Source organism: Malus sylvestris, chromosome 13 (genome assembly GCF_916048215.2).
Source record: "Malus sylvestris chromosome 13, drMalSylv7.2, whole genome shotgun sequence".
NCBI classification, from domain to species: Eukaryota; Viridiplantae; Streptophyta; class Magnoliopsida; order Rosales; family Rosaceae; genus Malus; species Malus sylvestris.
Window position 1 is genome coordinate 12,091,133 of NC_062272.1, and position 15,284 is coordinate 12,106,416.

The 15,284-nt window shown below is 38.5% G+C and overlaps 2 protein-coding genes across 5 annotated transcripts; one reads left to right on the forward strand and one right to left on the reverse strand.

Annotated features, from left to right (window-relative positions):
- Positions 1–4,108: 4,108 nt before the first annotated feature.
- Positions 4,109–5,779, forward strand: LOC126597049 (extensin-like). Its single transcript, XM_050263807.1, has 3 exons — positions 4,109–4,230; positions 4,320–4,404; positions 4,526–5,779. Exons 1-3 carry the CDS (start codon positions 4,138–4,140, stop codon positions 5,530–5,532), a joined length of 1,185 nt encoding a protein of 394 aa, XP_050119764.1. The 5' UTR covers positions 4,109–4,137; the 3' UTR covers positions 5,533–5,779.
- On the reverse strand, positions 5,759–14,800 carry LOC126597048 (uncharacterized). Of its 4 annotated transcripts, none has more exons than XM_050263806.1 (13): positions 14,592–14,799; positions 14,362–14,505; positions 14,147–14,262; positions 13,860–14,014; positions 12,973–13,061; positions 9,456–10,005; positions 8,995–9,162; positions 8,564–8,727; positions 8,356–8,435; positions 7,823–7,934; positions 7,133–7,207; positions 6,864–7,026; positions 5,759–5,893 (listed from the first exon to the last, which is right to left on the reverse strand). In XM_050263806.1, the coding sequence occupies exons 1-12, from the start codon at positions 14,679–14,681 to the stop codon at positions 6,883–6,885; spliced, it is 1,887 nt and encodes a 628-aa protein (XP_050119763.1). In that variant the 5' UTR covers positions 14,682–14,799; the 3' UTR covers positions 5,759–5,893; positions 6,864–6,882. The 4 variants fall into 4 exon arrangements, 3 of the variants coding, with proteins under 3 accessions (XP_050119763.1, XP_050119762.1, XP_050119761.1); XM_050263805.1 differs by lacking the exon at positions 5,759–5,893 and adding an exon at positions 6,030–6,317; XM_050263804.1 differs by lacking the exon at positions 5,759–5,893 and adding an exon at positions 6,030–6,373.
- Positions 14,801–15,284: the final 484 nt, after the last annotated feature.

Sequence of the window (15,284 nt, forward strand, 5' to 3'; positions counted from 1 at the left end):
ACAAACTTTAGCCAGCCAGCGTGCTTTTATATTCCTTCTGATCCCCAATATTTCCAGCTGCTTCAATCTTTTTGTTCAATCAGAAAGATCTCAAAGAACACAAGCAGTGTTTGGCTGAGTCTGTTTTGACCCTTTTGGGATATAAAGTTACACTAGTAATCATGGAGTCTGTGTACAGAAACGAAATTATCTTCAGCTTTAGGATTTGGGTTAAGCTGCTTCTGGAGATTCTTATTGTTCGCACGCTTAAGTTGGTCCTTCAGAACATAAAAGATGGCCTCAAATATCTGCACAAAGTAGCAATTAAGTGGATTCTCGCTCAAATGATTAAGAGTATTCAACCTGGCACCCTACATCTCGCGTCTGCTTCCCTCCCCCAACGTCGCTCGTAGGAAAAGGAAAGAAAGGTACTTAAGATGAGCTAGGACCACCAAGAAACGTTTAAAACAACAATACCAATTCTTTTTTGCTTTGTTTTGTTTTGTTTTCCACACAGCTGAAGGAGGCCTAAATCTACCATAAGAATAAACAGTAATCGACTTTACATGTCAAACCCTAAGGGTGCGTTTGTTGCGCCGGACTGTCTCGGACTGGACTAGCTGCAGGGACTAAGTTGGACAGGCTTAGACTAGACTAAGCTGGACTAACTTAGTGAAGTGTTTGGTGCAATATCGGACTAAGAAGCAGGATAATAAAAACAGTACTGTTCACCAGATTTGTGTTTGCTTAGACTATGACTACAAATTTTTGCCATTGTGTAATAGAGTAATGCTACAAATCTCATGCTTAGACTATGACTACAAATTTTTGCCATTGTGTAATAGAGTAATGCTACAAATCTCATGATATGGGTTAATTATGAAAACTTCACTTTTTTGTCTAAAAAACTAAAATGCACTCTATAAATAAAAATTGTAAAGGAAAATCCTTTCTTTTTTCAGAATTTATAAATGTGAAAGACAAAAAAAAATTGAAAAAAAGAAAAGATATTGTTGTTTGTGAAACCTAGACAAACCACCTTCCTCACGCCTACTTTCCTCACTTCCACTCCAACTGCACAAACCCAATCCAGACAATTTCTCTCTCTCTCTCTCTCTCTCTCTCTCTCCAGATCGCGCCTAACTAAGTTGGATTTTCTTCTAAAATTTCTGTTTTCTTTCATTACCGCAATTCAATTTCTTCAATTTGTATGAACATATGCACCCTTCCCGTCTTTGGACGACAACTCGAAAAACCCAACCTAGAAATCAATCGGTGACTCGAAAAGCAAAGACCAAACCCAGGCAAGAAGGACAAAAGGGAGAAGGAGAGAGAGAGAGGACATTGTTTCAGGAGGAAGAGTTTACCGAAAGTGGGGCGAAGGGAAGAAGGATGGTAATCCTAGCTAATACCGTGTTGCAGCTCCGGATTAGATAGCGACCCTTAGTGAGGCGGTTAGTCGAAACGAGTCCGACTTAGTCTCATTAATAGCAATCCTTGCTCATGCCAAACACCGGACAATAATCCCACTTAAGCTAGTCCAATCCAGTGAAATCTAACGATGGCAAACAAACACACCCTAAAAGTCCCACTTCCACACCCCATGAGATCACGGCCTCATAATAACACACAATTAGCCGACAACCAGCTTTTTGGTCAAAATGCAGTCCTAAGAAAACTAGGGTCTTTTCACATTAATCTAACAACAATCATTTAAGAAAGACTTTTTAGCTAAAATGGTCTTTGAGATTTGCATAACTCTTTACTTTGGTCCCTGAGATTTCAAATTAATAGAAGTGGTCCCTGAGATTGTCCACCATCCATCATTTTGGTCCTTCTCTTGGCCGGAAGTTTGGGCAATTTTCATAGCTTCGTAACTCAATTGTTTCTTAACCAAATTCGACCCATAATATATCAAAATGAAGATAGGAAATTGAAGAATAAGATTATACCCATTTGGAAGCCCAATGGTTGCTGGAGATGGTCGGAAAATAACCTCAAAGTTGACTGGTCCGAGGAAAAACTGGAAAACTCTCCGGAAACTGGGTAAAATTTAAATGTTCATAACTTCTTCAATACTCAACGAAATCAAGTGATTAAAAAAAAATCATACTTCTCGACAAGATACCTTTTTTTGACGGCTAACTCGCCATGTTTTGGCATAAAAACGGCTCGAAAGTGGCTAACTCAAGACCAAGACAGCCACTTTTGAGCCGTTTTCCGACCAAATCATGACGAGTTAGCCGCTGAAAAATGTATCATTCTCTTCATGTCGTTGAGAAGTATGATTTTTGTTTTGAATCACTTGATTTCGTTGAGTATTGAAGAAGTTATGAACGTTTAAATTTTACCCAGTTTCCGGCGAGTTTTTCAGTTTTTCCTCGGACCAATCAACTTTGAGGCTATTTTCCGCCATCTCCGGCAAACATTGGGCTTCCAAATAGTTATAATCTTATTCTACACTTTCCTATCTTCATTTTGATATATTATGGATCGAATTTGGTTAAGAAACGATTGAGTTACAAAGTTTTGAAGATTGCCCAAACTTCCGGCCAAGAGCTCTAGGACACTTAACGGAGTTTTTAATGGAATGACCAAAATGATGGATGGTGGACAATCTCAGGGGCCACTTCTATTGATTTGATATCTCAGGAACCAAAGTAAGGAGTTATGCAAATTTCAAAGACCATTTTAGCTAAAAAACCTTTAAGAAATTATAATACATCTGTTATATGATTCTCAACCGACACTTGGTTGGTGCTGGATGGTTGGAGCTGGCTACTATATATTATATGTCACTTCCAGCCCCAATACACAATACAATTGCACTCTTTTTTTCTAAAAGAACGGCTAAAATCGAAACTCAAAAGCATCAAGCAATTTAGTTAGATAACAAGGAGCACCAAGTAATCTAAATAGCAGAAAGCCGTACGTCTTGAGGGAAGTCGACTGGATGTACTAGAAAACTTATAAATGCAAAAGTCGTACCAATTTCCAACAGAAATATCAGCCATGAGTGAAAACTATGTGTTCTTTGGTATCTTTCTCACAGTGACCAAAGTCAAACAACTTTCAAAACTGGTACGTCTAGGTGCCATACCGCCTAAGATTCTTATCAATCCTAAGAAAAATAAAAAGAACTAGGGTATGGTACTAAAACACTTGCATGTGGTATTACTACTCCAAGAGTTATAATATAGGTGGATGATAGTTTGATGATGAAGCGAATAGTGTTAATAACCAATTTGCATGTTAGAATGTATAAATGAATTAGTTATACTACGTGACAGTGTTTCAGTACCACATAATATATATAATATTCGCCAAAATTGGATCCAAACTAATGTTTAGCCACAATCGCATGTATAATCAATAGACGTGTTGATATACTGTTGATTCTTTTTATAATGATAGAAGTCATATGACCTCAATTTTTTATTAATCCCGAGAAGAATGAAAAACTTATACTGAAACACAATCATGCAATATTCCGTATGCCATTGAAACACAATCATGCAATATTTGTTACCCGTGGTTTAGTACGATCTCTCTCCCGAGAAGAATAAAAATCTTATATTATCTTTAGTTAGAATATAATATAAAATGGTTAAGCTCATCGAAAACCAGACTGACACTGGAGTTACACCCTTTAAAATGATCAGCCTGTGAAAGAATCTGCAACTCTCCAATCTCCATCAAACTTTACGACTAAAATGAAAGGAGGTTTATGCTTTCCAACCCTAATTTTTTTGTCATTTGCATGTGTGTGAACGTCGATGTTTGCTTGTGCCAAAAGGATTCCATAAGATTAGTGGAACTCCAATTCAATGCTCAAAAGCTATGACTAGATGAAAATGTAAACAAATTCATCTGATCATCTCCCTTTTAATTTTTTTTCTCCATGGACGGTTTTGGATATCCTAATCATCTCAAAAGACAGACGTCCCTCAATCGCACACAGCCATCCATTCCATCACACACAAAAGGAAAATTCTCTTTGGCTCAGCATTCCATCGTCCATACAAAACCCATCCCTTTCTTCCATCCTTTTAACACATTTGACAATGAAGTTTGCAGGCTAAATTAATCAATTCGAAAAGGAGATTCCTTGCATGTCCCACATCTTTGCTTTCTATTATTCCTTACCCTTTTTTTTCGATGTGTACAAATAAAATGCCACCTATTAATTCATTCTTCATTCATCCTCTACCTCTCTCCCTCCCTCCACCCTCTTCATTGCATCTCATGGAGGTATGCCCCTAAATTAATTGCAATCACATACTTCCAGATTACATGTATTAGTCCATGCTTACGTTAATTTTTTTGTTTGTCAAATGCAGAAACCTCGGGTGACGGAGATTCATGTTCGAATGGACTGTAACGGATGTGTGCAGAAGATAAAGAAAGCGTTACATGGCATCAATGGTGAGAAATTAAGAGTTCCATGTTTTTTAATTTTTGGTTTTTGGTATGTTTCTTACACTAAGAACGCAGCTTTTATTAGCTTCTAGTTTTTCAGTGAAGAATCATTTTTCTTTTTCTGCAGGTATATATGAGCTTTACATTGACTTCCCACAACAAAAGTTGACAATAATTGGGTGGGCGGATCCGGAGAAGATAGTAAAAGCGATTAAGAAGACGAGGAAGATTGCCACCATATGTTCCCACACAGAACAACAAACAGAGCCTGCTCCTCCGCCACCAGAACAAGCACCGGAGAATGGTGCACCAGCTCCTGAGGTGGCAAATCCTCCTCCGGCAGAAGCACCACCACCGGCTGAGGCAGCTCCGCCAGCTGAAACTGCCTCGCCAGCAGAGCCACCGAGAGAATCACCACCGCCTCAACAGCCAGCACCGGAGCCAGCAACGCCAACACCTGTAGCTGCTGAGACTAACCCCGGGCAACAAATACACCACCAGAGACCAAGAGACGTTGGAGAAGTTCATACAATTTACCACCAGAGTCACCACCCACCGGGACAATCACCACCGCCTCAACAGCCAGCACCAGAGTCAGCAGCGCCAACACCTGTAGCTGCTGAGACTAACCCTGGGCAACAAATACACCACCAGAGACGAAGAGACGTTGGAGAAGTTCATACCATATACCACCACGGTAACCCCCCACCTGATTATGGCTACAGATATGGCTACTCTCAAGGCTACAATGGCTACTGGAACGGATACCATAACAGCCAAGGACCTCCATCGGAGCCTGCCCCTATCCCCACCCCAATGGGCCCTTCCCCGATGACCCCCGCCACAATGGGCCCTCCTCCGATGAGCCCCACCACAATGAGTCACACCCCACCTCCACCTATGTATGTAACACACAGCTACAACACATACAGGCCATCACCTTATGTTACAGAATATCGATACATCCAGCCGCCTCCACAACCCACACATTTGAGCAGGACGAACCATTACAACGAGCATTTCAGTAGGACGAACCATTACAACGAGGAGCAGCACTATGTCAACGGGAGCGGCAACGGAAACATCACATCAATTTTTAGCGACGAAAATCCAAATGCGTGCACCGTAATGTAGAGAGAGAGAGAGAGAGAGAGAGAGAGAGAATGGTGCAAAAGGAGGGCTGCTGTTTATCCCCAAAAGAATCACGGCTAGAAAGTTGATGGAGAATATATTAGCAGGAAAATATACTTTTTTCTTATAATCATGTGATGTTATGGGAAGAAAGAATGAGATTCCAAGCTTGTAAGTGAAGAAAGAACTGATCTTAAATCCCTCTCCAACAGGGCTAATACATACTGCCTGCAACCTGGAGTTTCCGAAACCGTGTTTCGCCAAAATGTTTATCTGAAAAACCATTGTTTCCAGTTTCTCTCCTCGCAAAATCTACAACACTGACATTTTCCAAGATCAAACTTCTGCCCTAGAGAGGAAGCTCCTGGTTTAAATATTCATCGGAGAAGTCGTACTTCAGATTTATATGTATAAAAATACTAAGAAATTTCAGTTACGTGTAAAGACCCTTTCTTATAACCAAGTAGTGATATTTCGGACTAGATGCGCCCGATCTGAAAGAACTGAACACCTAATATATATCATTAGCAGCAAGATAAATAGTACGCGGTAACACAATTTTTACAAAATCGCTTGTGCTTTTTGCAAGTCGCAGAAAATATACAGTGATACACTTGTGTTTATGCTATTGCAGAGAAAATGTAGGAAGAAAAAGAAAAATCATAATTGTTATCTAGGAGAAATCTGAATTTCTTCACCATGGTAATGAGTAGAGGGGTAATCCGAGGAAAACATAACTGTGGATGTTAAAGCTTGGACAGGGAGAGACACCGAGCACTAAAACTTGCCTGCTTAACAGATGCAAAGATGTTGAACAGATTGCACCACATCAAGCTTTTTTGTCCTAAATCCAGTACAAGTGCACAGGAAATGCAACTTATGAACAGACAAATGCAAAATAAACCATATGCCATGAAATCCAATAACAAAACCGTGTTACATGTCATCATATATTCAATATCAACTAAAATGTTTAAAATCCTCAAGAAAAACTAAGCATGGATCGGCTGGACCATAATAGACACCCCATTAAAAGGTCGTACCCAGTGCACAAGGCTCCCGCTTTACGCAGGGTCTGGGAGAGGTGAATGTCGGCTAACCTTACCCCCATTTATGGAGAGGCTGCTCCCAAGTCTCGAACCCGAGACTTGATTGACCTGATTGGTGCGGTGATTAAACTTAAGCAAGCTAGTGTAATAATCAATTAAACAGTAGACAAATAGTGTAGGTACACTAAGTCATCTCCATACAAACACTTTTTTTCTACAAAGATCATCATAACAAGTAAAACAGAAGATAAAAGAATGAATGTATAACGGTAAAGTTTTGATTACCTCCCATCACAAAATCCATCTACTGATCATCATCACTGCTTATCTCAGAATCATTGCCTTCTTCCCCATAATGAATTTCGTTTACATCATCCTCATCTTCGCTTTCATTCATTTCATGTGTGTGCGATGAAATTTGAGTTTTTGTGTGGGTTGCCTTGTCAATCTATTCAAACAGAACAAAAACAATAATCAAAGATAAAAACCAAAAAACCAAAATACTTGGTCAACAAAATTACTGAATTCAAGTTAGAATGTGAGGTTTTATATACCTGTGCCATCACAAGTTGCAAACGACCTGATAATTGTAATAAAGGCTGAATAGCTGCCCCTCTGGATTTGGTAACCTGCAAGGAGAACAACATCAATTAAGCGCTTCATCCATATTATTACTTAAGATCGAGTCTAGTTTGTATTGAGAGTTTTGGATTATGTCCCTATAAGGCAGATAATAAATCCAAAAACTATTACGCTCAGGTGGAATTTGTGGAAATTCATTTTATTAGAGGTAACACTTTAAGACTTGAGGGTAGTCTAACCAAAGATTCATCTAGGCATTGGCTTTGCCCATCAAGGGGTAGTGGGTAATGGTATATCATATGTATAAGCCCAAAGCAGGCACCTAGCAGCACTGTGGGGAATAGTAAGAAACTGCAAGTCAAACACGAAAGTAAGTCATAGGTTACCATAGTCCTCAACAGGGAACATTTCAACGGAAGATCTTCGTCGACCACAAACTTTATAATGAAATTGTAAGTCGAGTCTTCCATATTATTTTTCAGAATTACTGGATTACAACTTATACACAGTGAAAGAGGACGGAAGGCTAAAATTTGCTTTAACATGCAACACGTCATTTCAAGCGCTCATTCTAACTAAAATGAAAAGAAAAAAAAAACATGAAATAAGGGAGCAAATAGTGACTGGTAATAAACTAGTATGAATTGGTCACAAAATTTTACCTTCAACAAGGAGCTAAGCATCTGGGTTTCAGACTTTTGAGACATGATATCATGACTGTGATTTACCAATATGCTGTAAATCCATGGAAGAACATTATTCCCGCTGCTAGACCTGTTAGAGATAATCAAAGATTAAAATTCAAGTCATACCTAACTTATACTGTAATGCTTTCTAAAACAGATAAAAAAAAATATTAAAGCAAACTATCACTATATCGCATAAATTGTCAATAACAGTCATAAAAACCAAATCGCGGACCAGGTTCAGATACACATTAGCGCACCAGATATTATGGAATTCAGAATTCTTCCATCCTTTAAAAAACACACACGGAAGAAAATACATATATTCATGATACATGCATAAGTTAACTTAAAGCATTCACAAACTGTCTGTATAAAACCAAACTAACAATTCACTGTTCTAAAAAATGCATAAAGAATAAATCTACACCTTTAAAATGACATATAACTCTACATGCATGCATGCATGTAATGAAAACCCAAAGAAGACCAAAACAGAAAGAACAAACCTTGTTTGCCACATGGCCACAGGGACTCCCAATAATTTGCATGCGTCACCAGGTTCTAATGACAGTACAGCTGCCCTCATCTGGTAGATCATATATATTTAGATCAGGACAAAATAAAGGGAGGGAGAAATCAGGAAGTGCACATAATAATATAAAAGTACAACATCATGCCACTATTCACACATAAGTAAATACTAAACAAACCAACCTTCTTCTGTGGCATATTAGTCTGAAGATCAATACTCTTAAATGTTGCAGAATTAAGTGTAGAGTTGAATGTATGGTCATCTACTTTACTAATTATCCCTAATGATCTCAGTCTGTCCTCCATGCAAATTGCTGCAGTGTCAGCTTCAAGTTCTACCATGCCATCTGTGCATACCAACATAACATATGAAACGGGTAAAACCACCGTCAGGATATCTTCTGCACTACTTCCAATAGGAAAGTAAATAAACATATGATGACCAAAGGTCAAATAACATTTAGTAAGCCATGTTGACGCTCAAAATAGAGTATTGTATGGTGGAAACAGATATATTGCAGCCATCACTACATAAGCCTTGGTAGCCATATAAGATTACTTTTAATACATACAGAAAAGTTTCAAATGCATTCCTGAGTGACTATAACACCCACCTTTGCTCTTCACAAGGCCAGTGTGACCCCTGCTGTCATCCAAATCAGCCATTTCTTCATCTTGGTCAAAACTCAATTTATCGTGTCTTTTCTTTTTCCCATGTGAATCAAAAATCCTTGGCATTGGATGCAAGGCTTCTTCTGCATTTGCACGACCTAATGCAATAACTGTAGGATCATTGCACAAATAGTCAGCTGACGGCCAAAAATCAAGAATCAGAATAAAATGTAGGGGTTATCAGCAGCATCAAATCCTAGCAGGCATGCGAAATTTAAAAACGAACAATAATGCTAATGCAAGATGCGTCATCTAAAGAAGAAAAATAAAACTATGGTTTTGATTCCTCTCAGCAGGGTCCCTAATGCATCAGTCAGTATCTCATACTATATATCCCAGGGAATCCACAAGAAATGAGACTAAATGTGGTTAAGAGGGAAAACTTGTTGTGAGAAAGTCTTACCTCTATTTTGTACATTTTGTCGTTTCTTAGATTTGACAAGGGACTGACTCATTGGTAGAAGAACCCCATCATGGGAACTACTCAACTTTATGTCTGTTCCAGAATGCACCAAAATTTTCTGGAATGATGGCTTCACTGGCGACCCATAAGCGACAAATACCTGACCAGAAGCAGCTTTCGCAATTCCTTGAAAAACCGCAGCAAATATTGTGGGTAATGCACCCTTGTATGTTGTAGACAAAATGTCTTCAGAAGATAGTGAAATTTTTGTAGGCTTCGCATTCCGTAGTTCTTCAATATTCTGTCCAAACCAAAAGTAACAAATGCCAACTTCTGAAATCGCTAATACATATAGACCTACATCACTAACTTCCCCACTGTCTATACACCTGCTATCTACGAAGACAGCAGGGTGCTCCATTTTAAGGACAGCACTTGCAGACTGCTTTTTTCCACCAGCTATACTCCACACTGAAATATACCTTTCACCAACTGCAGATGAGAGGATATACTTCCCATCTTCAGTGAAGTTCAGACAGCGAACAGCACCCTAATGAATGGTTGAGAAAATATTATCAAATTAAAAAAGAACGGCTGAAGAAAACACTACAATATAAAACGAAGGTTAGCCCTCCTGATAGCTGGAACTTTTTGGACACAAACGATAAAATAAAACATTTTTCCAGGTATCAAATATCTTAAGTTCAAATTCATACAAATGCAACCCCTACATATGTTGATTTACACATGTTGGCCTCCCTAATGGTGGAAAGAGACCTGCATGTGAGGAGGAAGTGTCAAACTATAGAAGGCATTGATTGGAGTCCAATCAAGGAAGGGGAAGCAACATGGCTCGAGAGGGCTTTTGAAGAAGAGGAAATAAAAAAGGCAGTGTTTGATTGTAGGGGTGATAAATCACCAAGTCCTGATGGTCTTACAGTGGAATTATTTCAGCAACATTGGGAGGGGGTAAAATCAGATATTGTGAGGGTTTTCAATGATTTTCATAGCAGCGGATTCATCAACGCAGTCACAAATGAAACATACATCCATCTCATACCAAAGAAAGCAATTTCAATTAGTGTTGCTAATTATAGGCCTATAAGCTTGACAACGAGTTTATACAAGATTTCATCAGAAGTGTTGGCCTCTTGACTAAAGGTGGTAATTAGTGGCACAGTCTCACAGGCTCAAGGAGCTTTTGTGAAAGGAAGGCAGATTCTTGATACAATTTTAGTGGCCAACGAAGTGGTTGAGGAGACAAGGGTGAAAAAGAAGGAAGGTCTTGTGTTTAAATTTGATTTTGAAAAAGCTTATGATCACATTGATTGGGATTTCTTAGTTAATGTGTTGGAAAGAAAAGGGTTTGGTGATAGGTGGAGAAAATGGATATTGGGCTAGCTTGAAATCTACCAACTTTTCCATCATAATAAATGGCCAACCAAGGGGTAAGTTTGGAGTGTCAAGAGGACTTAGACAAGGCAATTCTCTTTCACCTTTATTGTTTAATATTGCAGTAGACATCCTTAGTAGATTACTGGGAAGAGCCATCGAGGGTGGACTGATTGAGGGGTTGCGTGTTGGTTATGAGGATGTGGAAGTTTCTCACTTGCAATTTGCCGATGACACAATCTTTTTTCTATCTGGCAGTGAGCAAGGTTGGACTAATCTTTTATCAGTAATAGATTGTTTTTGTTTTATCTTTGGATTGAAGTTGAATAAGGGCAAATGCTCTTTAATGGGTATTAATGCGGAGGAAGAAAAATTTGAGAGATTGGCTGGTTTGTGGGGATGCAAAGTGGGCACTTGGCCTGTCAAGTATTTGGGTCTTCCTTTAGGAGGTAATCCTAGACTAGAGCTATCTCCTTCTGGAACCCAATTGTGGAAAAAGTCGAAAAGAGATTGCAGAGCTGGAAGTGTGCCTTTCTTTCAGGAGGGGGGAAGATTAACTTTAATTCAATCGGTGTTAGGAAGTTTACCAATTTATTTTCTATCTTTGTTCAAGATTCCTAAAGGAGTAGTCACAAATCTGGAAAGCTTAATGCGGAAATTCTTATGGGCTGGTGTTGGTGAAGATAAGAAAGATCACCTCATTAATTGGGAGACAGTTTCAAAAACCTAAAGAGGAAGGGGGTTTAGGTATTGGCAATCTATTGGTAAAAAACAAAGCTTTGTTAGCTAAATGGTTATGGCATTTTCCAGTCGAAAGTGATTCCATCTGGCATAAAGTGATTAGAAGCAAGTATGGTCTCAGTGACAATGGTTGGGATTCCAAGTTAGTTCGGTTTGGAACAAGTAGAAGTCCTTGGAAGGATATTTCCCAAGGGTATAGTTCTTTTCTCTTTGTTCTTGGCAAAGGAGATCGAATTAGATTTTGGGAAGACATTTGGCTAGGCGAAAGATCTTTACAAGTCTCATTTCCGAGGTTGTTCAACTTATCCAAGTTTCATAACAAGAGTATTTCTAGTGTGGCTAGTTTTGCTGAATTTTCTTTGAATTGGGACTTTGGGTTTCGAAGGAATTTGTGTGATGTGGAATTAGACGAATTGTCATCTTTCCTGACAAGTTCGGATCAGGTTCGCATTCACCCCTTAAGGGTTGATGCAAGAAATTGGATACTTGATTCTTCAGGAAGTTTCTCTGTTAAATCTTATTGCGATTATCTTCTCAAAAGCTGTGCTGATAGGGTTTTTCAGGCTTATGGCCTGGTTTGGAAATCTAAAGTTCCTAATAAAGTGAAGGTCTTTACTTGGTTAGTGGCTCATGGGAAAATTAACACTTGTGACATGCTCCAAAAAGGGCGACCTAGCTCATGTCTACAACCTGATTGGTGCATTTTATGCAAGAAAAGTTCAGAGTATGTTGACCATCTGTTTCTTCACAGCCCGGTGGCTTTAAATCTCTAGTTGAAGTTGTTTAAGGAGTTTGGTATCAGTTGGGTTTTACCTAGGCATTGTTTTTCTCTTATGGTAGAGGAACAAAAATTATCAAGAAAGGGGAAGAAAATCAAGGTCTTATGGGGATGTATAGTTTCAGCTATTTTTTGAGTCATTTGGATGGAAAGAAACAAGCAGATTTTTTAGAACAACGAAGGCAGTAGAAGGGAGGATATGTGGGATAATGTTCTGTTATGGTCATCTCTGTGGGCTTCAGTTACTACAGAATTTAGAGATTTGTCTTTTTCAGAAATTCGGCGTAACTAGAATGCAGCTATTAGTTAGTTTTGTATTGTTTTTATAGTTTGTAAATGTATGGGTGATGGTGCTATTTATCTTGTTTTGTTTGTGTCTTTGTGGACTTCTTGTCCGCTTTTGTATTTTTATTGTTTCATTGCAATAAAAATTTGTTTCTTCATAAAAAAAAAAAATATTTCCTTACTAATCACATTCTAACAATGGTATACCAACAAAGATCATTTGAAGATAAGCAGACTATTAACATGTACACATGTTTAGGCACCCAAAGAGGCAAAAAGTGTAATAGAAAAAAGGAGAATATAATAAATTCATAAACTCACGGGATGGCCAGAAAACTTCTGTATCTTTTTGTGGTTAGACAAACTGAAAATCTTCACTTGTGCAGCCGCAGTTGCTAATATTTTCCCATCTGGTGCAGAGAAAAGGCCATCCACAATGTACTATCAGAAAAATACCAAATGGCACAATCTAACAATATGGTTTAATTTGGACGCACATGAAGCTGGTCCTTGACAAATATTGCAAAATTTTACTTATTTTTTTTAGCAAAAAATCTTACATTTTTTTAGCATTAACTACTATATACACTTGGATGTTGGAACTACAATTTGCTTCAACATACAACAGACAGAATATGAGAGGTATTACATGCACTATAAATATCTGACTGAAACCTAATAACTAAGACCCTCTCCACCTATATATATATATATATATATTGAATGGCCAACTCTACACCTCCACAGGAACCGCAACTAGAACTAATGTCACCACCGGAATTCCTTTTCTCTATTTTTGACTTATGACAAATCAGTTCTTGGCCAGCATTAGTTACCAGCTTGCCATGCATAACCATCATTAGTTATCGTTTCTCAACTTAATTAGTTACCTAGACAACATAAAGGCATTGCTAATAATCCAGTCAAGACAGTTTTCAGTGATGGTTATCCAATTACATAAGCTACCCCGCTTTCACTTTCGCATCTCTCTTAAACTACAATCCTGGTAAAATCTTGGTTTATGGAAGAGGATGCTCATTGGCTTGGAATAAATATTGGCAGTCGATCATGAAATCTTGAATCCAGATAGTATTATTCGTAAAGTCATTTTAACCAAGCAGTATCAAACACGAACCTTAAGCAGAACAATGCACTAAGCAATAGTAACATAAGATGTAGGGTGATGAACATATACATATGTAACATACCTGACGAAACAGACATAGAGGAGATTGCCTTAGTGGAAGCTTTGAACTTCCCTGACAGGTTTCCCGTCAAAGAGTCAATTTCACAAATCATCCCATCAGCACCAGCAGTGTAAATACACGACGCATTTCTTGCAAATGATATGGAGCTAACACCACTGCACCAACAGAACATGCAACAGAAAGATTAATTAGGTGGATTGAGAAGTCAAAAACATACATTAACACAAGGCATTATATACATTAACATAATATGTAGACAAATAAGAAAGTTTAAGCAGGGAGCTAACCCAGCATGGCAATCGTTAACTCTCCACTTCAAATGACCAGCAGCCACATCAAGCGCCAAAACATCGCCGCCACCGGTTCCTAAAACCAAAAATGAGGAACCAAGCTTCCTCTTCTTCTGCAACAATGGACGGCATTGCACAAAAATAAAATTAATTTCACAAAAAAAGTTTACTACAGCTTACTTGTTAATCTAAAACGAAAGCAAATTCACAACCTTTCGTTCGGAAGAGAACCATTTCATGCAAGTGTAATCAACTGAGAGGTGCCCTCTTTCTCGTTTAGCATATATGCTTGTATCTTCCGATGCTACAATGTCTGTAAACTCAGTCTGGACCTGCCCCTTCACAGTATCCCAAATCTAACGCAAACCCAGAAACTGAAAATTAGGGTTTCATAACAAATAGAGAAATAAATCAACCAAATTCCATAAAATTACAGAAGTACCTTGATTCGACCGTCGCCGGAGCTAATGGCCAACAAGTCCAGAGACGGACTGAACGCCGTCAGGAGGTCTCTGATGTTTGACGAGGCCATGCCGGAAGTTGGGGATTGGTAGTAGAGGACAAGTATGAGCTGCGTACAGGTGCAGAGCTTAAACCCTAAACCCTGAACCCCAGAACGTGGAGAAGAGAAGAGGGTAAGGGCAGCTGAAGATCGTTTAGGGCATCATTCGCTGTTAATGTGGGCTGTTTTCAAATGTTGGGCTTTGTTTGTCTACCGGCCCATTTTTATGTTTTTTTTTTTATTTGGATCCATCGTTTACTTTTTTTTTTTTTTGGTTGAAAGATTAGATTTTATTAAATAAAGTCTAATCGATAAGTTTACATCCTCAGCATAATATTAAAAAGAAAATCAGGACCAATACAATCCCAAATAAAGGAATATCTTGCCGATTGCATGAAGGATGCTACAACGTGCGTTGCTTTGTTTGTTTCTCGATGAGAAAACACAAACTCCACATATTCCATACAACTTGCAAGGTGCCATATATCATGTAAAATACCTTCCGAATTCTATTTTATCTTTAAAATACAGGGAAAATAACTTTATGGAAGGGTGGAATTATTGCATAGTTCACAATGTCGATTCCCAATGATGATATGTTGATCAGCTATTGTGAGACAATGATTGTGTGTA